This window comes from Selaginella moellendorffii, unplaced genomic scaffold, assembly GCF_000143415.4.
Source record: "Selaginella moellendorffii unplaced genomic scaffold, v1.0 SELMOscaffold_50, whole genome shotgun sequence".
Classification (NCBI taxonomy): domain Eukaryota; kingdom Viridiplantae; phylum Streptophyta; class Lycopodiopsida; order Selaginellales; family Selaginellaceae; genus Selaginella; species Selaginella moellendorffii.
The window spans coordinates 1,178,227-1,201,711 of NW_003314311.1; the positions used below are offsets into that span (position 1 = coordinate 1,178,227).

Genomic DNA, 23,485 nt, shown 5'->3' on the forward strand with positions numbered 1-23,485 from the left:
TGTTGCAAGCAGGTAGGAAGCTCGTCTAATCTCTGCTTCATGGTCAGCATCTCAAGCATGTCAATCAGGCAGTGGAGCTCAAGTAGCATTCCTATGTGGAGAGAATGCAAAAGATCACTTCTTTTGTTGCTAGTCCCTTCCAAGCCTACAACCTCCTTCTAAACAGTGCTGTGCAAATCCTGCCCATTGAGCCCAACCACCTGGGTGGTGATCATGGGATGATTGTAACGCTACTGCCTTATAGAGGTGCTGCTGTTCTTGGAGAGTGGAGATTGGATTGGACCGGTCAAAGGACTTACCCGCCCATGGGCGATCGTTGTTTTCCTCCTGATCTGGGATTTTCCACGTTCATCCGTCAGAGTCATTCCACAATCTTCACACCCGAACCGTTAGATTTTGAATGGACGGATTAAATTTAACAGCTATCTTATGCAAGAAAAGACTCTGCAGTTCACATAAAGCACCAAAGAGACCCCACAAAGAATATGAAAAGATTCTGTTTCTCTCATCCTTTACACAATAAGGGATACAAAATCGATCAAGAAAACTCCCTCTGCTACTGATTTCAGCTGCTAGCGATGGAAGATCCAGCGACTCATCACCAGCGCCATTCTAAAATAGCGAATTTGCCCCGGTATATTTCTTGGTTTGTAAGCTTGCTGAAACGTAGTAGATGTAATTGCAATGTCTCCAGTCTCTGTGCGAATCTTACAATAAAAATCTAACATAGATCAAACTCAGGATGAAATTTTAATATCATTTCGAAAATATTTTAAAAAATTATAAATCCTACGTTCAGTATTTAAATAAATAACCAAATGCCGCAATCAGCAAATTATTCATGAGTTGAATCTTTGATTCTTTCCTTTATGGGATGCAACAGGAGGGTGGCTGGCGACTCTTCGGTCGAAAATCTCAATCGACTGCTAGAAAATTGAGCAATAGAAAACTAAAAGACTTTCACACGAAAACTTACCAGGAAATTGCCAGTCCGCATTTGAAGGGGAGTGCAGCAGTTTTTGCATTCTCCACACATTTCGACGCTCGCTGACTGTGAATGGTGCAGTGGTTGATGAAGAACTATCAAAGAGCACACGAGTAGCACCTGCCAAGTGAAGCTCCAAATGTAGTAGTATCACCATCGCCATGATAAAAGCCTTATGAAATCTCCTCCTCATCCTTTCTGACCCATCTCTCCCAGCACTATCCATTTAAAGCTGCAATGTAGCATGCGGTGTATTGACTAGCCCACTAGGCAATGGCAAATTCTTACTCGTAAGCTTCTTCGTTAAAAGGCAAGCTTTTTCGCAAAGAAAGCAGTTAAAATTTAAAACTCGTGGTTATCCGCCTGAAAAAGGAGATTGAAGATTTGTCACTAGGACACAATGTTGAAGGATTGGTCTTGGATACTAAGTATAGTATCTTTGACTTTGGTTAGCTTGGTTGCAAGAGAGTTTTGAGTGGTGATTCACTCTTGCTTTCTTTTAGCTTTGTTCTGATGTTGATGGCATTGAGGTGATGCCTTGTCATTGATATTATTGATGTTGAGATTCAGGTGAGATGATATATCTATCCTTAGGATTGATATTGAGTTTCATTGCTCTCGATGAAGATAGTGTTGATGATTTGGCCATAGCTTTGTGTTATTGGCATTCGTGCATTTGTTAGTTAACAACTGTGTTGACGTTCAAACAAACTGAGTGGCAAGTTTGAGTTAGTTGTGTTCTAGATGAGATTATTTAGTAGAGGTTGAGCTTTGGCTTTTCCTTGAAAAGTGATTCAGTCGTGGACTATGCTAACTCTACAAGTGGAAGAGTTAGTGATCGATATTGGAATGTTTGAATCCTGCTTGGATTTGAGTTGGAATATATCGATCATTGATGATTCTTTTTTGTGCTTGTTATGAAGTGAGTTACGTCTTGCTATAGATGGATTCATGGAGGATCGTTTGGTGATCACTTGTTGAGCATAGCTTCATTATGCTTAGCTTTTGGATTGATGCAGATATGCTCTTCATTAACTTTGGCATTATGAAGTTTAGCTTATGGATGTGTTGAGGAGGATATTGTGGGTTGTACCATGGTTTCTTCTTTACCATTGAAATTGGTTCATGCGAAACTTGTGATCATTGTTAGGCAAGACTTGGCTATAGACTTCTTCGAGCTTTTGGTTCTTTGAGTTTTATGCTTATTGTTCCATTTGTTAGAAGTTGTTGGGGAAGGCATTTTAGCTTGTTAGCTTCGATGTTGAAGTTGGCTCTTGCATTTGGCAATCATTGGTAATGATTGACTGTCATCTAGGATATTGATTATCCTTGTCAAAAGTGTTGCTTGGTTATTGTTGATATAGAATGATTCGCTGTTTTTCGGGATGGTAGATTCTTTTTTCAACGATGATTCAGCATCTCTTTATTGATGGGATGATTGATGTTCTTTCATGATGGTTAGTTGTTCTCCTTAGTGGCTTTTGGATTTTTGCAATACCACATGTTCTTTGTGGTTTGCTCTGGATTGGTCTTTTGGGTTTGAGACGTCGGTAGGATGTTGCTGACACTTGCTTGAGCAACTCTAGTTCCTTGGTATTATTGACCAGAATCTATAAAGATTAGCTAGTGCAATAGTTAGCATGAACGAGTGTTTGTTGACCATGCAACATTCATTCTATTCTGTTGATTGTTGCTCGAGTTAGCTTTGATAGATTCAGATGTTATTTCCTTCGGGTACTACATTCGCGAGCATTTTGCTTGCTAGTCGATGATCCTTTGTGTACTATGAGTTATCTTTCGTAAGTTGTTTGGCATACTGTCTGCCATCTTCGATAGTTAGATTTCATCATTGAGTTTCCTTGATGATATACTAGCTATTGAATTTTGTTGGCTGGTGAATCCTATGTTTTCCAGATCTTGGTGGTTCCTATACTCTACTATTCGTTTATCAGATGATAACTTACTTGGAATACTTTTGTGTTCTAATCTAAGATTTAATCATTGGTAATTAAGTCTCTAAGATATCATTGTTTATGACTTTGATATTGTCCATCTATTGATCTTTGAGTTTGGGCCAGTATAGGCAGACTGGCTTCGACACTTTGTGTGCATGGTGAAATCTCTAGTCATGGGGTAGCTACTGTCAACTGGTCACATAACCCGCCTCTCTGTCGATGTTCCTTATTCCATTAAAAGGGCGTGACCGTGTAAACAACTCTAACTGCCTATTTACAGTAGTCTATCTAAACCTTACCGACGGGTTTGGTTTCTTTGTTTAGGAGGGTTGGGGCCTCTGGCTTCTCTCTCTATGTTCCTGCGGGCAGGGCATATCACACTTTTGTAAGCTGGGTGACTCCCAGAGCAGCAAGGGTGGCTGAATCCGTTGGTCATTTCCTTGTCGGCGACGGCCGGAAGGTGTCTGAGCTGGTAGCGCATCCACGTTAGACAAAGAGGTTGCTCCTTAACTCATTTAAGTTGGTGCATTTCTCACATAGTGTGAGTACCGTGAACTTTTTCTGGAGTTGTTTCTTTGGCGGTATTCTAGACTCGAGTATGCATCGACGAGGACGTCGATCTTCCCTAAGGGGGGGAGAGTGTCGCGAATGTGACTTCGGGTATCGAAAGTTACCTGTCGGCTAGTCCTTTCAGATATTCTTTCCTTATTGCCATGATGGCAAGAGGTCGGTATTGCTGGGCCCGTTATCAGTCTCCGCCTAAGCTAGTTGAGAAACTGGTCTTCGCGTGTGCACTTGACCAGATGGGCATAAGGACGGAATTCCTACGTGCTATTTGTCAAGCATACTTGACCTGGTTAGAGAAACTCATTCGTTGACTTGCACTTGCTAGTGTTGGGAACCCCTGCGATATTGAGTTTGGTCCCTCAATATCGTTAGATGATAGCTTACCGTGTCTGCCAAACACCCTTGCTATCATGCCCTTTGTGTTGGTCTCATTTCAGTCCCAAATGCTATTTATGGAAAGTGTCCAGATTTGCTCATTTGGCATATCTACGGAATGTAGAAATTGTCCTGAACACAATGGTGTTCGTCCCGTGTCCAAATTCGCAATCTAAGGACATTCCATATTTAGTAAGTTTTGAGCTTGTCCCAGAGACTAACTCTTGATACTAAGGGAGGGTTGGGGTGAAAGCCCAAAGCGTGTGTTCCTCAAGGGGGGGGGGGGCTGTGGGGGGTTCCAAATGTATAGTAGGGATAGTGGGTAGGTCGGGCATGGCCATCCAACCTGAGGCATAGTCTAACTCCCGCTTGCGTGCCTGTCCTTGTTCTGCGTCCGGCTTGGGGCTAAGCCCAAGTTCCATTCCATGCTAGTTGGTGGAGTACCCATGTCCTCGCGTTAGGCCACCGGTATGCCGAAATAGTGCCAGACTCCGTTTGGCTCCGTTTTGCGTGCTGGTCCTGGCATTGGGATGCTGGTTACTCTAGGACTGTTCCAAGTTGCTCCGGGCCCCTGTCCCTTCGCTCCTTGGGCTTTATGCTTGGGAGTTGCTCCGTGGTTCAGTTCCATCACTCTTTGGCTCCATGCTTGGGAGTTTGGCACCGTTCCTTCGTTCAGCGGCCCAAGGCCCTGAACCTCGGGTTCCTATGGACACGTGGCATGTGACACGTGGCATTTGTCACGTGGCACAAAGAGGGTTTAGGTTCCGCTTCGTGGTGTTATCTTATGGTAAATCACTATAGGATAAAGGGTCAAAACCACGTGCGCTACATTGTCGATCATTGTAGTTGTTGTTGTAGTCGTTATTGTAATTGTTGTAGTTGTTGTAGCAAGGTTGATCATTCCATTGTCGACTTTGGTGTTGGAAGTTGTTTCTTGGTAGTCTCCAGTTTGTCGGAGGTTGTGCCTGGTAATTGTCGAAGTATTGATTTGGATATGGTTGTCGAAACTGCTGTCGGGGATAGTTTGAGACTTGTCGAACTTCTGGAGAATTTCGAAATCTGCAAGTCTTGGCATCATGACCTTCTTTGGTACAGATCTGGCATTTGGAGATTTAGAGCTTGCAGTCACTTGCTAGATGTCCTTCGTTCTTGCACTTAGCACACCAAATTCCAGATCAAAATTCTTTGATGTCGGCCTTGGCTTTTCCCTTGAGCTTGTCGATTGTTTTCCTGAGTTTTCGAAGTTTTGACTTGGTGCTCTCTCTAAGTTCATCATTGGAGTTGTCGTCGGAACTGCTATCAGAATCTGAGTTATCTGTGTCATCTACTTGTGCTGTCATTCGTCGAGCTTGAACATCTTGAAGGGCTCTTGCGAGTTCGAGATAAGTGGCAACGTTGATGTGTGTTGCCGCTTCTCAGAGGGATCGTCGTAGGCCTTGCATGTACCATTGGTAAAGTAATGTTTCGGTGGCACTGTTGCCGCATTTGTTGGCATGTCGAGTGAAGGTTTGAGTGTAGTCGTCGATGGATTGACCAGACTTCTGCTTGAGTTTTTGGATCTTGTGAAGTCATTGGCTTTGAGTGAGGGAAGACTTGAATCGGTCTACGAGCTTGAGTGTGAGGTCGTCAAAACTTGTATTTGAGGAAGTGTTTGAGCCCATTCGTTGGCTCTATTTCGAAGGGTACATCAGAAGTAGTATGGAAGTTCGGTCGTCTGACCGTTGATTGTTAAGGACTGATCACCGGGAGAGTGAGAGAGAGAGAGGGAATATTCTGGTCCTCAGAATATTCCCCGTCTTCCTTGTATAAAACCCTTGCCTCACAAGGGCGAGGGGGGGCATTTTTGCAGAGAGCAGTGAAGCATTTCTCGTGTTTGAGCGAGCGTTGGGGGAGGCGCCCCTCCTTTCCCCAACAAATGGTGAACCCAGCGTGACGTGCAGGACTTTCTGAAGCGTCATTTCTCTCTTTTCTTTTGGCCGCAGAGTTTGGGAAGGAATTCCTTGTTCATTTTGCGGTGGTTTTCTTTGATCTTGAGTGTGTTGGATAGGTCTGGAGCTCCTCTTTCCAGCAAGGTATGGCGCTCATCAAGCCGTGCAGTATTTGAAGAGATACAACGTTTCTTGGCTCGGTCGGATGAGCATTTTGGGGTTTTCACTTTCTCGCCTGGATCCTCGGCCGAATTTCTCAAGGTAGTGCATTTGGGTTTGTAGATCTGGCCTAGATCTATGAGTAGTGGTAGTTCTTGGCACTAGATTTGGGAGAATTGACGGCATGCAAAAGGATTTTCTTCTCCGGCTAGATTGGGTTATCTTTGTGGTAGGAATTCATGCTCCTCCAGGCTTGGTTTTGGATGCCGTTTATTTCTAGAGGTGCTCCTGGTCCTAGGCTTTCGAGAAGTACCAACGGCGCCTTAGTGTCGATCTACATCATGGACATGCACATGTTTTTCCATAATGTTGGCGTTCTGGGCTACCTCTTCGTGGATTTTAGGGAATATTGAGGCAGTTTCTTCCCAAATTCTTGCGATATAAGGTAGACGGGGCTGAGCTCTTTCCAACGAGCCCACCAACAATCAAAATGGAGAAGGATCGAGACTAGAGGACTCATTTTTCTCTTTTGGGTTAAACTTCGTTGGGGGTTCCTTGGGAACGAAGCAATCTTCAAGGAACAGGTAACCGTAGGAACAGGAACAGGAGGAGCAGGAACAAGCGTTGGCGTAGAAACAGGGACAATAGGAATAGGCACAGGGATAGGAGTTGGTGTTGGAGCAAGTGCAGGAGTAGGAGCGAGAGTAGGGGTTACCGGTTACATGTCACAGGTCCCCGGTTATCGGCTACCGGCTACTCCCGCGGCTACTCCAGTGGCTGCTCCAGCGACTACCCCGATTACCGGCTACCGGCTACTCCAGTGGCTACTCCAGCGGCTACTCTAGTGGCTCCTCCAGTGGCTACTCCAGTGGCTACTTCGGCGGTCGGGTCAAAGGCATTTTGAGCAACTTGAGCACTAGCCTACAGTCTTCTTACTCCTGTCAACCCAGTTGCCTTGACCGGGCATTTGCAGTGTTCAGGGTATTTGATGCCGGTACAAACTAGACGTACGACGAATTGGCACCCTTTTACCATACCTCAAGGCCCTAAGTACGGAGTAAACTTTCCAACATCCAAAGGCAGCTTAGGTACGACACTGCACCTTCTCAGGCCGAGTCCTCTTCCTCCTCGACAGATTCCAGTGACTTAGATCTACGAGCTATGGCGCAGCCACCCTTAGCTCGACCTCAGCTCCATGTTCTGTAGAACGGGAGTGATCTGCCGGTCTTTTCAGGTGTTGGAACAGTCTCTCCAACATCACATATTAGTCGCTTTGATTACTACTGCACGCCAGATTAAGCGCTAGCGAATGCAGCACCTCCCAAGATTAACCCCGACCCAGGATTTCATGAGACAGCCAGCCACCTTGCATTGCAACGCATTAAACGTCTCCTTGATCTCTCGACCTCAGTCACTAGATTTTATGTACGGTTGCCACCACTATTAATTGAAAATATTCGGTTCGTCCCTTACCCCAATGCAAGAGTACTACTTCCAACGAAGCAAAGAAATACCGGGCATTGCTTTAAGGGCTAAGGCTGTTCGTTGTGCCTGCCTGAACATATGCGGAAAAACCTTAAGTTTTATACTTTAAGTTGAAGACATTCGTAGGTTGGCACCCAAACCGGTCACCAAAGACGACCAGTGTTGCTTGAAGTATGAGGCAAAGAGATAACCACAAGGCTATAACTAGCCTTTGACGGGGCAGTTCAATGTATTGCATGAAGTTGCAAATGCAGTACCATCACTATGTGCAAATTGGACCAAATTGAACAGTATTCTTCTACCACCTTGCTACCGTCAACTTTGCAACTCTATAAAACTATGTGATGGATGAATGTAACTAACTGTCAAAGTGGGATTGGAACACACACCCTCGTGAGGTTGAGTCTACCAACTTAGACCGCTTGGCCATCCTGACATTTTGCCCTACTTAACACAGGGGTGTAATCAATGAGTATTCAACCACATGGCAATGCATGCTGGCTTGTAACATGATATATAAGGCATCCAAGCAATCAGCAGGCATTATTAAGCTCTAGTGAAGTCTGCTTTGGTGGTATTTCTTGTTGCATTTGCCAAAGCATTGCCTTTTTCAGCTTTATGTGGAAGGGAGCTTCTGTCTTTGGATAATTGTGTTGCTGAGCATGATTCATCAGTGGTAGAACCATTTTCTAGTTCTCTAATGCATGGGATGGATGATAATGATCATGAAGATGGGGTTCATGGCCAAAGCAAGCAGAGGAATAATACCAACAACAACAACATCAAATCAACATTTGCAGAAAGAAGATTAGGGATCATGAACGAAAAACGTAACAAATTTAGAATAACATAGCAAATTTCATGTGTTGTCATCAACAAGGTACCAGCAGCTTCTTGACCAAAGCTTGAGGCAGCCCAGTTTTCGGCTGTGATTCTTCGTCCGTTAGAGGTTGTAACAGGAGGGTGGCAATCCTTGAGCAGCTGCTAGAAACTTGAGCAAGATCAGAAAGTGAAAGATTTTTATTCGAAAACTTACTAAGATACCCGTCCTCAGACTGCCACAGCTCTCCACTCATTTTGAAGCTCGTTAATTGTTGATGAAGAACTATTAAAAAGAACGCAAGTACCACCTGAGAAGTGACATTCCAAATGTAGTAGTATCACCATCGCCGTGATAAAAGCCTTATGAAATCTTCTCATCCTTTCTGGTTTTGTGAGATCTCGGCGAGCACTATACATTTATCACAAGCTGCAATGCAACACGCGGCCACTAGGCAAATGGCTTCTTCGTTAAAAGGTAAGCTCTTAAAAAGATCTAAACTCGTGGTTATCCGCATGATAACGGAGATTGAAGCTTTGTCAAGATCAAGTCGGACACGGGACTCAAGTTCTTCACCCCATGCATCTGGAGCGTCTTTTTCGTCTTGGTCCACCACCCCAGGCTCGCCTTCGGAAAAGCCCCGGTTCTGACTTAATTACGTAAATTTGCACCTCCACAAAAATTTACATGACTTGAATAAATATATGTACTACTCGGCAAACTAGGATTGTTCCTTGTGGCAAATTTACACAGAATCAAAAAGAGATTACCACCAATCATGTGGGATAGGAGTTCACATGTTGCCGCACAATCAGCAAGAATTGTAACACTGCTGGTGATAAACATTTGCAACTTTCTACTTGGTTTCTCTTTGACTTCTTCCGCAGTCTCACAGCCACAAGATTCAAAACCAGTTCGCAAAGTTTTCTTCTAACCCAAAATATATTTCTCATTCATGTAAAGTATGCTCGAAGATCAAACATGACTCGTACAAACTGAACATGGACTTTCCCCTGAGAACATGACAACTTGCACTGGACAAAGTTTGATCCTGCTGTGTTTCGTATGTAGTCGTTCATATAGTTCAAGTAGTATTAGAAATAGTTTCAAAAACACAATCTCACCAACACCAGATGGTTCTCCAAGACCGAAAGAAAACGTTACAACTCTGGTCAAAGATGGTTCAGGACTTCCAGTCGTAACAACAACAGGGGATGCATTCAAGCCATTCTAGTGTCCCTGTGTATTAGTTAAGCCCCAGCCATTGCATGCGCTCAGATTTCCTGCAACGCACATTTGTGACCACGGGATGCTTGGCCACCATCTGCATGAGCAGCTCGTTCATTCTCACGATGGATAAATTGCCACCCAATGCTTGATTATTCGAGAGAATAATCAGCTGGCCTTGTCCATTCTCTCACTGAAGTTGGCCGCGAGCTCCACCGAGTAATTCTAGAGTTCTAGAGCATAATAGTCTTGCAGAAGTATGCTACCTTTCTATTTATTCCGGACTGTACGGAGCTGTCCATTGTTTTATACAAGAGAAAAATGTTAAGCATATCTTTGTGATTCTTAGTTCTTTATCTTTGTGTAGCCAGCATTTCCCGTCGTGAGATATGGGATGGGGCTTTTCGAATCGCGTTTTATGGGTTGCAGCAGAGGGGTGGCTGACGATTCCCCGGTCGAAATTCTCCAAATTCGGCTGGAAATTTATAGCGATGGTAAAGAGAAAACTAGAGATTTTCAAACGAATACTTACTAGGACTTGGAGGAGGAGCTTCCTCCAGCAGCTTTCTCACAATCCCCTTGTTGATTGTGAATGGTGCAGTGGCCGAGGAAGAACTACCAAAGAGAGGCCATACGAAGTGAAGATGTAAATGTAGTAGTATCACCATCGCCACAATGAAAGTGATGCAAAATCTCCTCATTCTTGCTGGTTTTGTGACCCATCAATCAATTTATCACGAATGCAACACGTGGTCAATTGACTAGCCCAGCAAATGCTTGCTTCTCTAAATTTTCACGTGCACGAATTTAGTCATACCGCCTGAAAATGAAGACTACAGAATGTCATAATTGACATCTTCAAGCTGTTCCTGGTTGACTTTTACAATCATAGTTGGTCAAATTATTTATAGTTTAATAGTTCAGATTCCATGTCCACCTCCACCTTTCAATGTGTTGTGACAGAACACTTGATTAGCCTGTATTTTGAGAGGAACTTACTGCTTAACACAGCTAAAAAAACGTGATCAAATTGTGTCCAGTACTAGTCCAAGTTTATGTTGCAGCATTTTGTAGCATTAGGGAGCACAAACTAAAGAGACCTTTTTGTTATGTTTGCTCACATGCTTGAGTGTTGCTTGTCACGTCATTATCCATCCTAGCTATGGTTTATATTTGCCTGAAGGTTGCAAGCAACTTTTTAAGCCATTAGATCCAGCTATTTTTTGGTTTGCTTAAGAAAACCTGTAAGTGGATTCTAAATGCTTGGATATTTTAGGATATTTTACCATCTAATAGTTGTTATTAATTTAGATTAATCTTGAATTTATAATTTATAAACTTTCTTAAACCCTTTCTAGTATATTCTTTTTTATTCTATCATCTAAATGGTTGTAATGAGATTAATCTTGTGTTTATAAATTACAAACATGCTTATAATTATAAACTTTATTTGATCAATTAGATTAATAACTATAAATAACACTACTATTAAGCAAACCAAGTGTTGCTATATGCAATGCATAGCAATTTATTTAACCATGGTTTACTGAAATATTTTGATAAGGTTTTGTCTGGATTAATAATTGTTTAGGGGTTTTGTGAGAGAAAAAGAAAATTTGACACACAACAATGATATGAGATATTGCATCTCCCACTTGTTATTGCATATACTTTAACTCCACTTCATGTGGGAGATTGTAGTACACCCTGATATGCACATTTGTACGAGAATCAAAATGGTGTTACTTGCTCCCTCAATTCCATTCCCACTAAGCAAAGACTATGGCAATGGGCATTATATTTACACATGTGTGGATTTATTTATTTATTTTGAGTTGCATACAAATATATTATATACACAATCACTTTTCAATTGTTATATAAGCAATCAAAATGTGTTGTGAGGAAGTGTATGGCTCCAATGCCATATACTAATATTAGTATAGTGAGATTTTAATAGCCATTAGATTGATTTTAAGCTGAACCTTTCACTTAATGTATATAAATTAGAGTTTTTGGGCAAATTAATATATACATTCATGTATTCCATTTCTATATTCCATACACTTACATTAGTGGAGGTGGGATGTAGTTTTAATTGTCCCTAAGAAGTGCTTGGATTTAGATTTTAGTTTAGATTTAGCTTTTGCACTATCTAAATCTCACTTTTCTTATAGCTTTTTCAATTTATTTTCAATTGTTTTTTCCTTTTCATTCATCTTTATGCTATAGTAGTAGCATCCTCCTCCTTTGACTTAGATGTTATATACTTGCAATTGAATAATTAAACTTAATTGATAGTGGTATTCATGATGGCAAAGTTCCTCCTACTTTTGTTGCCAATCCTTGTATTTAGTTAGAGTTTTTTTTTGGGAATTTTAGGGATGATATGTACCATTAGTTTGATCACTTTATAATAATTGCTACCTATCATTCTTGGGATGATGTTTGGTGTTTACATAAGTTTCCCATGTGTTTCAAAGGGACACCATTGCAGTGGTACAAAAGTTTAAGTTTAGCCACTCATATGGATTGGAGCATTCTTTTAGACATTTTCAAATATACATTTGGACATGCTAGCAATTGTGATAATGTTTTTTAACAATTGCATTATCTTCATTAAGGGCCATCTGAGTTAGTGATGTAATTTGATATTCACTTTAGAGCCTTTTGCTTCATGTGAAGCTAAATATGTCAGAGTAGATCAAATCCTTCCTGGCAAGAAAAATAATCATATTTTAAGTAGACATAAGTAAAAATACACTTTACTTATGGGAATGTAATGGTTAACACTTTGTCAAGATCTTGTGGAATTTGTGAATAAATTTGCTCCAACCATCCTTGATAATGCTCTTTGACTGGCATAACGTTATGAGACATCACTTCTTCCACTTTTTATTATATATCTTTCACCCCCACTTCATGTGGGACATGGTTCTATTCTAATAGAAGTTGATGTTATTGTTACTTGTATTCAAAGACAAGGACAAAGATATGGTTATAGCCGTGATATTTGTTATTAGGCTTGTGATGAGGTTAGCCATATATATTGGCATTATATACATTTTCTTGGATTGACATCTTCCATTTCTTAGGACTTGATACCTTTTTAATACCAAATATAAGTTTCTAACTTTGAACTTCCCAAAAGTTCACCCAACCCAATACTATTCAAACCTAAGGATTTATCTTTAAATATTCTAAAACCTTTAACCGATTGGAAAAAAAGAGTGCATTTTTATTTATAAATTCAAGTCGTTCCCTTCAGTTCTTTATAAAGGTGATTATGTTGTAATTACTTTGTTATTAAAGCAAAAGAACTTAGTTAGTCATATTATTTGGTGGACCTTAAAGCTTCAAGTATATAATTTCAAGGTTGTTTATCGCCCAGGGAGTTCTATAATTAATGTTATGTAGTGCACATAAAATTGGAGCCAAACTCCAAGCCCATTGCACTATGAAATGAGGGTCTGGTACAATCCCATGAGCACTAGCTCCTTGTATCCAGCACTTACACACAAAATGGTGTCAGACAGAGTCTGGCACAATTTTGGCATACCAGTGGCTTAACGCGAGGAGGAGGGTACCCCAACGACTAAAGTAGCATGGAGCTTGGACTTAGAACCAAGTCGGACGTAGAACAAGGAGTGACACAGCCTAGCGGGAGCTAAATTAATATCTCAAATGGTTAGACATGCATCCCAACCACTATCCCTACTATACATTTGGAACCTTCCATATCCCCCCCCCCCCCTAAGGAACACACGTTTTAGGCTTTCACCCCAAGCCTCCCTTAGTACCAAGAGTTAATCTTTGGGACAAGCTCGAAACTTACTAAATATAGAATGTCCTTAGATTCCAAATTTGGATACGGGACGAACACCATTATGTTCAAGCCGATCTCTACATTCCGTAGATACGCTAAATGAGCGAATCTAGACACTTTCCATAAATAGCATTTAGGACCAAAATGAGACTAACATAAAGGGCATGATAGCGAGGGTGTTTGGCAGACACGGTAAGCTATTATCCGGTGATATTGAGGGACTAGTCTCAATATCACGGGGGTTCTTGATACTAGCAAGTGTAAGTTAATGATACGAGTTTTTCAAACCAGGCTGAGTATGCTCAGCGAGAAACACATAGTGTTCCTACCTTATATTTGTCCAATTTAAGTGCAAGGTTATTGACCAGTTTCTCAACTAGCTCAAGTGGGAACGATAAAGGGAACCAATTGTACCGACCTCCTGCCATCATGGCAGTAAGGAAAGAGTGTCCATAAGGATTGGCTGACAAGTATCTTTCAATACCCGAAGTCATATTCGCGACACTCTCCCCCCCTTAGGGAAGATCGACGTCCTCGTCGATGCATACCTGAGTCTAGCAAACCATCAAGGAAACAACTTCGAAAGTTAATGGAAAGCACACTATGGGGGAAACACACCGACTTAAATTAATTATAGAATGTCCAATGAAACGGAATACTACTCTTCATCAACTCAGTCAATGGAAGAGTAGTATTCCGTTGACTGAGTTGATGAAGAGTAGTATTCAACTACTCTTCATCAACTGAAGAGTAGTTGAATACTACTCTTCAGTTGATGAAGAGTAGTTGAATACTACTCTTCATCAACTGAAGAGTAGTATTCTCTTCAGTTGATGAAGAGAATACTACTTATGATAGTATCCCACTACACCGAGAAAGGAATGAATATCTAATATAGTGGTCGGGACTTCCCAGGACTTCACTGCTTCCACCTTCTTTAGATCGACCTCAATTACACCACCACCAACTATATGTCCGAGAAAGTTTACGCACAATTGTCCAAAAGCGCATTTACTTTCCTTAGCATACAATTGGTGTTCACGCAATATCTAAAACACCAACTCCAAGTGTTTCAAATGATCCTCCAATATTTCACTAAAGACAACAAATACATCTAAATAATCTCTGAATATTCTATCCATCATAGTGCTGAATGTTGCCGGAGCATTGCATAACCCAAATGGTATGACAAAGAACTCATAAGATCCATACCGAGTCTTAAAGGGTGTCTTCTCCACATCCTAATCTGCCACCCGTATCTGATGATACCCGGACCACAAATCAAGTTGCATAAAATACTTAGCTTTTAAGAGTTGATTAAACAAGTCATCAATGTGAGGCAAAGGATAATTGTTTTTGACTTTGATCTTGTTGAGTGCCTGATAGTCGATACACATCCTCATGGTTCCATCCTTTTTCATAACAAAAAGGACTAACGCTCCATAAGGTGACTTGGTTGGTTAGATATGATCTTTGTCAAGAAGCTCCATGAGTTGCTTTTTGAGTTCAACCATCTCCTTGATGTTCAAATGATACAGAGCTTTCGTAGGTGGTTTAGAACCCGGAATAACCTCAATCCGATGATCAACCTCACAGTTAGGAGGTAGTTCTAGCAGCAAATCCTTCAGGAAGATATCCTGATTCTGCGCCAACAACTCCAATATCTTCTTTAGTACAGGATCAACCCCGTCGCCGACTCGAACTGAGTCACCAACACCCTTAGCTTCCATCACTTGAACCCAAAAGGTTTGACATCCCAATCCTTTGAGGAGTGCTTTTGCAATTGAAAGGATACATCAGGACATCCTTCAGACTTCAACGTGATACGACTTTATCCAACACCATAAATCCCTTTAATATATTTGTTGAAGAAGTCCATACCAAACACTATCTGAAAATCTAGTATCTCCAACACTACCAAATCCACTCTTTCTTTCCACTTAAATATTTTTATTGAAACATCACTCACAAACTTTTTGGCTACTTGCCCACCTTCCGCAAACCAGAAGTGCATAGGTGACATTTGCTCAACATTCAATCCTAACAACTTAACTAAGTCTTTGGATATCACACTGTGCGTAGCTCCTGTGTCAATCATCACTCAGATTCGGTGTTTGTGAACAAAGCCTACTAGATACATCAACAAATCCGTATTTGCATTGATTGTGAGAAAAGCTTAAGGAAAGCAACGAAAGTAACTCACCTCCTATTCCTCATAGTCTGCATTGACCAACTCGTGAACCCCTACCGAATGGTGCAATCCAATTAATCCTACACAAGTTTCAGATTTACTAGAAAAGTCTCTACGTATGCAAGTTGAGTCAGAAAATCCGGTAAAAGTTGGATAGGAATCGCCAAGACAATTTCCTCTGATACCAAATGTAGCACTCATGAATTTGGAGCCGAACTCTAGGCTTGTTGTGCTACAAAATGAGGGTCCGGTACAATCCCATGAGCATCAGCTCCCCGTATCCAGCACCTGCATGCAAAATGGTGTCAGATGGAGTCTGGCACAATTTTGGCATATTGGTGGCCTAACGCGAGGAGGAGGGTACCCCAACAACTAGAGCAGCATGGAGCTTGGACTTAGAACCAAGTCGGACACAGAACAAGGAGTGACACAGCCCAGCAGGAGCCAAACTAATGTCTCAAGTGTCTCAGCCCCCCCTTGATACTAACAAGTGCAAGCTAATGACACGAGTTTCTCAAACCAGGCCGAGTATGCTCAGCAAGAAACACATAGGGTTCCTACCTTATGTTTATCTAATTTAAGTGCAAGGTCATTGATCAGTTTCTCAACTAACTCAAGTGGGAATGATAAAGAGAACCAACTGTACAAGTATGTTTCAATACCCAAAGTCACATTCACGACACCCAAGTACTAATGAATGCTAGAGACGAAACTTTGATTTATAGAAATATATTACTCTATTGATTTTCAAGATTTATTACAAAGTTTACCAAAGCTAGTCTTTATTATTATTCTCATACTCCGTGACAAGCTTATAAGCATGTGTAAGATTCCTAAAAGGTTCCCAAGTTGATTCACAAGTCGGGTAACCTTTCCACTTTACTAGATATTCCTTTGAATGACAACCACGAGCTTTGCAGGACAAGAGAATCACCTTGACCTTATACCCAAGGTCACCATGCACAACTTCTAGTGGGGGATGAATGTCTATAGAGCGATCTACATCAACACGATATGGTGCCAATAAACTGATATGAAACACATCGTGTACATGGGACAACTCATCCGGAAGATCCAACTTGTAGGATACATCACTAACTCGCGCCAATACCCGATAGGGTCTAACATATCTCGGTAACAGCTTCCGAGACAAAGATCCCTTAATGTTTAAGTTCTAGGAAAATAGCCACACCTAATCTCCCACTTGATAGAATACATCCTGATGATGCTGATCCTTATCACGTCGATACCTATCCTGAGCTTTGCCCACACCTCAATAGCTCTAGACCAACCTTGGTGTAGTTGCTCTGCATAAGTCTCAATGGCTAGGACCAACACTTCGGACATTGGTTTCCATACAGTAATCTATTGAGGCACCCCACAAGCATTTCCTTGCAGCATCTTCCATGGAGAATAGCCAATAGTACTGTGAAATGTGTTGTTATAACAGATTTCTACTATGTTTAAATGCTCAACCCAATTGCGTTGGTCTGCCGCGACATAGTACCGCAAATAATCCTCAACTTGAGCATTCACATGTTCTGTTTGCCCACTAGTTTGAGGATGATAAGCCGTACTAAACTTCAATTTGGTACCAAACAGCTGGAACAATATGCCCCAAAACTTCCCTATAAACCTCGAATCTCTATCTGAGATCATCTATTCAAGAAGTCCACAAACCTGCACTACTTCATGGAAAAAGAGTTTTGCTACTTGTTTTGCATTCATTATTCTCACCGTTGGAATGAAGTGTGCAATCTTCGACAACCAATCCACAACCACCATCAAAGTATCATAACCCTTAGACTTTAGTAAGCAAGTGATGAAATCAAGTGTCACACTCTGAAATGGCCATGCCGGTGTTGAAATGCACTACAACTTTTCAACTTGCTTCTCAGTTCTGCTTACATTGCTGGCATATAGGGCAGGAATGGACATAGTCCGCTATATCACCTTCCATACTAGACCAGAAAAATCCCTTTTTCAATGAAGCCAGAGTCTTTCACTTTCCACCATGTCCCATTGCCAAAACATCATGATTTTCCTGCAGAAACAACTACTACAAATCCTTAGAGGGAAGATACAACCTTTTTTGTTTATAAAATATAAGCCCATCCTGAACTGAGAAGTGAAGTTTCGCATTGGTTTTATTAACAACTTTTGCCGCTTCACTACCAAAGTTCTACTTTGACAACTCCGCAAGGTGCAAGATTGTCTTCGCCAACAAATCACTTCCATACGAAACCTAAACATCCTCCAACCAGTCCAAACTGATTGCCGATATTGCCTAGAATTGAGCTTGACGACTCAATGCATCCGGAACAATATTGACTTTACCAGATTTATATATGATTTCAATATCATATCTAGCAAGCTTCTCTTGCCAACGAGCCTACTTTGGCATAAGCTTAGGCTATGTAATAAAGTAGCTCAGTGTGTTACTATCTGTATAAACCTTACCCAAATAGTGTCTCCAGTATTCCAAGGCTGACACTATAGCAAACATCTCTTTCTCATGCATTGGCCATCTTCATTGAGTTTCATCTAATTTCTTGGAATAGAATGCAATGGGACAACCATGTTGCCTTAGTGTAACACCAATCGCTTTGTTACAATCTTTCTATAACACAGCACCAATAGCATAGCCAGATGCATCACAATGCACTTCAAAGTGTTTATCAAGATCTGGGATCATGAGAATAAAAACTGTAGTCAAGATCTCCTTCAATCGTACAAAAGCATGTTGACAATCTGGTGCCAATGAAATGGTATATTGCTCTTCATTAACTCAATCGATGAAAGAGGAATTTTTGCAAAATTGCGGACAAACTTGCGATAGTATCCCGCTAAACCGAGAAAGGAACGAACATTTGATACAGTGGTTGGGACTTCCCAGGACTTCAGCGCTTCCACCTTCTTTGGATCCACCTCAATTACGCCACTACCAACTATATGTCTAAGAAAGTTTATGCGCAACTAACATATTTACTTTTCTTAGCATATAGTTTGTGTTCACGCAATTTCTGAAACACCAACTCCAAGTGTTTCAAATGATCGTCCAATGTTTCACTAAAGACTAAAACATCGTCAATATATAGGATAATAAATGTGTCCAAATAATCTTTGAATATTCTATCCATTATAGTGCTGAATGTCATTGGAGCATTGCATAACCCAAATGGCATGACAAGGAACTCATAAAATTTGTACCGTGTCTTAAAAGTTGTTTTCTCTACATCCTGATCTACCACCCGTATCTGATGATACCCGAACCGCAAATCAAGTCGCGTAAAATACTTAACCTTTAAGAGTTGGTCAAACAAGTCATCAATGCAAGGTAAAAGATAACTGTTTTTGACCGTGATTTTGTTGAGTGCCCAATAATCAATACAAATCCTCATGGGTCCATCCTTTTTCATAACAAAAAGTACTGGCGCTCCATAAGGTGACTTGCTTAGTTAGATATGACCTTTATCAAGAAGCTCCGTAAGTTGCTTCTTGAATTCAGCCATCTCCTTGATGTTTAAACAATACGAAGCTTTTGTAGGTGGTTTAGAACCCAGAATAACCTCAATCCGATTATCAACCTCACGGCTAGAGATAGCTCTGGCAGCAAATCCTTTGGGAAGATATCCTGATTCTTCGCCAACAACTCCAATATCTTCTTTGGTACAGGATCAACTCCTTCATCAATTCGAACTGAGTCATCAACATCCTCAATTTCCATCACTTGAACCCAAAAGGTCTGACATCCCTTCTTAGCTAATTTTTGAGCGGCTCTTGCAATCAAGAACTTAGCATCCCAATCCTTTGAGGAGTGCTTTTGCAACTAGAAGGACACATCAAGATGGCCTTTTGAGTTCAATGTGATACGACTTTGTCCAACATTATAAATCCCTTTAATATATTTGTTGAAGAAGTCCATACCAAACACCATCTGAAAATCTAGTATCTCCAACACTACCAAGGTCACTCTTTCTTTCCACTTAGATATTTTTATTGGAACATCACTTACAAACTTTTTGGCTACTTGCCCACCTTCCATAAACCAGAAGTGCATAGGCAACATTTGCTCAACATTTAATCCTAACAACTTAACTAAGTCTTCGGATATCACACTGTGCGTAGCTCCTATGTCAATCATCACTTGGATTCAGTGTCTATGAACAAAGCCTACCAAATACATCAACAGATCAGTGTTTGCATTGACTGCAAGAAAAACTTGAGGAAAGAAACAAAAGTAACTCACCTCCTATTCCTCATAGTTTGCATTGACCAACTCATCAACCCCTTTAGCTTCACCACCACCATCTTCCCTCATGACACTAACACGAGACCTTGTCTTATGCTTGTTGGGACATTCCGAGGACCTATGTCCTGACTCTCCACAATGGAAGTAATGATCCACACTACCCGTTCCATTAGGAGTAGATTTCATAGGTTGCTGCTGTTTGTACCCACCAAGAAGAGGAACAAAAAGCCTAGAACTAGAAGAAGTTGCTAGTGGTCTTCAAGCACCACCTTTGTTAACCGTTGCTTGTGAGCTTTTAGGGCGAAACCTTCCTTCCACCCTCTGTTTCCAGTCATCTTGTTTATTCCTAGAATTCTTATTCTTGTCTGAGGTACCAGTATATAGCTGCTGATATTGTTCCATGAGCGAGTGACTGAAGGCAACTTACTGCACTACCTCCTTACATTCCATGTACGTCTTCAGCTTAAACTTCAAAATCTCATTGCGAGAAAGTAAACTTAAACCTTCCAGGAAATAACTTTGAGCATCTTCATCACTCATATTTGCAATTATAATGCGCTTCTGAGCAAACGCATTAACGTAATGCATGAGGTCCCCTTGCTACTTTAACCGCCGCAACTCCACGCGAAGTCTTAGACCAAGATCATCCGGCAAGTATTCCTTACAGATACAAGACCGCATCTTAGTTTAACTTCTAGTTTGCCCTTTTTCAGCACACACTTGGCACCACCAAGTTTTGGCATGATCGGTGAGAAATGATTGCATGCACGCAACTTTCATATGATCGCTAATGTCTGCCGTTATGGAATAGTTTTCCATATCATAGACCCAATCTTCCAAAACCTAATAGTCCCGCATGCCTTTGAAATTGGGTAGTTTTGGAGGCTTGAACTTTGAAACTCGTGCAACCGGAGGTGGTTGCAGAATTTCATCGTCCTCAAAATTTAAAGAGGAGTCCGGTTGTTTAAGTTTAACTAGTTTAACTACCTCAGCTTCGTTCTTCTTTTTTTTGTTCTCCTTCTTCAATTTGTGAACTTTCCTTCACAAATTCTCAATCTCGATTTCCTAAGCCATACACTATAATGCTACAGCATTTGGCTCTTCCTTTTCTGATTCGGCCTCATCCTCTTCCGCAGCATCTCTAGCAGGAGTTCACTCCTCTCGATTCACCTGTCTAAAGGTTTTAGCGTCATCAGCATGATTCCTTTTCACCATCCCACTAGTTGCATGCATGCCTCTATCAGTAACTGAACATGTATACAATGTTCTTACCAAATGGTGCAATCTAACTAATCCTATACAAGTCGCTTTAGATCTACCAGAAAAGTCTCTGCATATGCAAATTAAGTCAGAAAATCCGACAAAAGTTGGATGAGACAATTCCTTTGATACCAAATGTAGCGCACTTGAATTTATAGCCAAACTCCAAGCCCATTATGCTATGAAATGAGGGTCTAGTACAATCCCACGAGCACCAGCTCCCCGCATCCAACACTTGCACGCAAAATGGTGTCAGACGGAGTCTGGCATAATTTTGGCATATCGGTGGCCTAACGCGAGGAGGGTACCCCACCAACTAGAGCAGCGTGGAATTTGGGCTTAGACCCAAGCCAAATGTAAAACAAGGAGCAATACAGCCTAATGGGAGTCAAACTTATGTTTCAAGTGGTCAAACATGCATTCCAACCACTATCCCTACTATACATTTGGAGTTTACATATTTTATATGCTTCCAACTTTTTGTTACTTGCTTTTTTAATAAGTGTATTTCCCCCAAAAATTGCCATTACAAATTACTCTCCCTCAATTTTAAATGAAATATTATGTGGATAATAATTAATGAGAAATCTCTTGATCATGTATGGTTTTAATGTTATAACTGAAACTGTGATGAGCCAAGAGATTCTTTTGCAAAGTGGTTTCCTCGTCATGCTCACTTTCATTATCATCTTCCATTACTAAAGGCTACTTCACCTTCAGAATATGGATCTCACTATAGAGCTCCATGTTTTCTTTAGTGAGCTGGTCATTAATGCACTATATCTTTGCACATACTGTCCTTTGGAAGGATATACCTCTAACACTCCTTTTGAGCTGTTAAATGTCACTCTGGATCTTGTTGGGTTTTGTTTATACTATTAGATAAATGAAGGAATCCACTATATTGTCAAAGTTTCTTTATGGGTACCAAGAATCTCTATTTTAATCAATTGTCTTCCCCACATTGGGTGGCCACAAATTCACAAGGCAAAAAGTGTGGCTTTTTTATGCTCTTACTCTACACACACTAGTAAAGTTATTAGATTTAGTAAAATTTATTTTTTGATAATATTTTATTTTTAACAGCTGTCTGACACTATATACATTTTATATATATATATATATATATATATATATATATATATTACATTTTTTAGGGCTCTCTAAATTTGTGCGCTCAGGATCGATTACAGCAAGTGGGATCGGATCGACGCCAGCTCCTCTGATGACGACACCAACGCTGCCGTACTCAACAACATCAGGTGAGGGTGAGATGATCCAGTGTGTGCGCGTCTTCTGCAAGCGTGATCGTAAGGGCGTGTCCAGTGAGGCGGTGGTGCTAAACACCAGCCACCCCATCTTCTCCTCCGCGCCCGTTTCGCCGGTGTCCAAGCTGATCAAGCTGCCGTTGCGAGTGTTCCAGGAGGACCCGCTGCCCAACCCGCTCGGCCACCCTCTGCGCGGACTGTACGAGAACCAGGGCATCACGTATCTCATGATTCAGCCGGACTCTGGCTTTGCACCGCTGGAGTACCAGGATGGTGTGGGAACAGCAGTGGTAGCCAGGGACGATAGGAAGCCGCTGTATGAGAAGCACCTGGAGGCCGTGTTGATGTTTTTGTCTCACCTGCTCAACCTCTATAGTGAAGGCGACTTTATGGTTCCGCAGAGGAAGATGACTCGCTTTGGGTTTGGGGACTTCTTCCAGTCGTACAAGCGTAGCAGGGCCTTTCTTGATCAAGCTTGGGAGCTGCTTGATTCGCCATTCGAAGACTAAAGGTATGCACAGCTAAGGAAATCAGAGCGATCTTTCTGTGGAGAGAACTTTATTAGCCTATGTGATATTGCAACACTCTGTTTTGAACAGCCTGACATACATAAGTTTCTATAAGCTTGGGAGTGTGTCTATTCGCCATTTGAAGTCTAGAGGTCAGCACTATATGTGTAGTTAGTACGTTCGGATCATGCAGCTCACAACAATTTTCTGTAATGCCATAGAAAGCATTTCTAGTAAATACAGAGTCAATGCACACTACTCACTTGTTCAGCAGACGCGCAGAGAATCTTCTTCACAATTCGTGGTACTCAAATACAGGAGCCTGAATCTCGATTATTTGGAGATACGGCATCCACAAAGCTGTAAGTTCCGTCTGGAATCATCACTCTCCTCCCCCCGTCAGGCCAATCTGCAAATGGTGCAAAGCGCTGCTCAAAAGGTTGGGCACAAAAGGATTTAAACCATGTTGATAATACTCACATAATTATAAAAGATCTCAAACCCAAAGCTTGTGATTAAAATAAAGACGAAAAACGCACAAAAAAGAGAGGATGAGATAAGAAAGTTCCCGACCCGTGACCACGATAAACACGCTCCAATTCTACGTTTCTCTCTGGCTCCTTATAAGCAACGTACACCGTGCGAAAGTCTCCACTTCTCCTCCGCCAACTAAAGAAA

General features: G+C 41.3%; 1 protein-coding gene across 1 annotated transcript; it reads left to right on the forward strand.

The window, feature by feature from the left end:
- Positions 1-9,895: 9,895 nt before the first annotated feature.
- LOC9633907 lies at positions 9,896-22,807 on the forward strand. The gene is made up of 2 exons (XM_002981666.2): positions 9,896-9,995; positions 22,212-22,807. Exons 1-2 carry the CDS (start codon positions 9,896-9,898, stop codon positions 22,805-22,807), a joined length of 696 nt encoding a protein of 231 aa, XP_002981712.2.
- Positions 22,808-23,485: the final 678 nt, after the last annotated feature.

Coding starts and splice junctions, on each gene's coding strand:
- LOC9633907 (XM_002981666.2), top strand. CDS start 9,896: ATGGGGCTTTTCGAATCGCGTTTTATGGGTTGCAGCAGAGGGGTGGCT. Junction 9,996..22,211: donor GCTGGAAATTTATAGCGATG/GTAAAGAGAAAA, acceptor TTGTGCGCTCAG/GATCGATTACAGCAAGTGGG.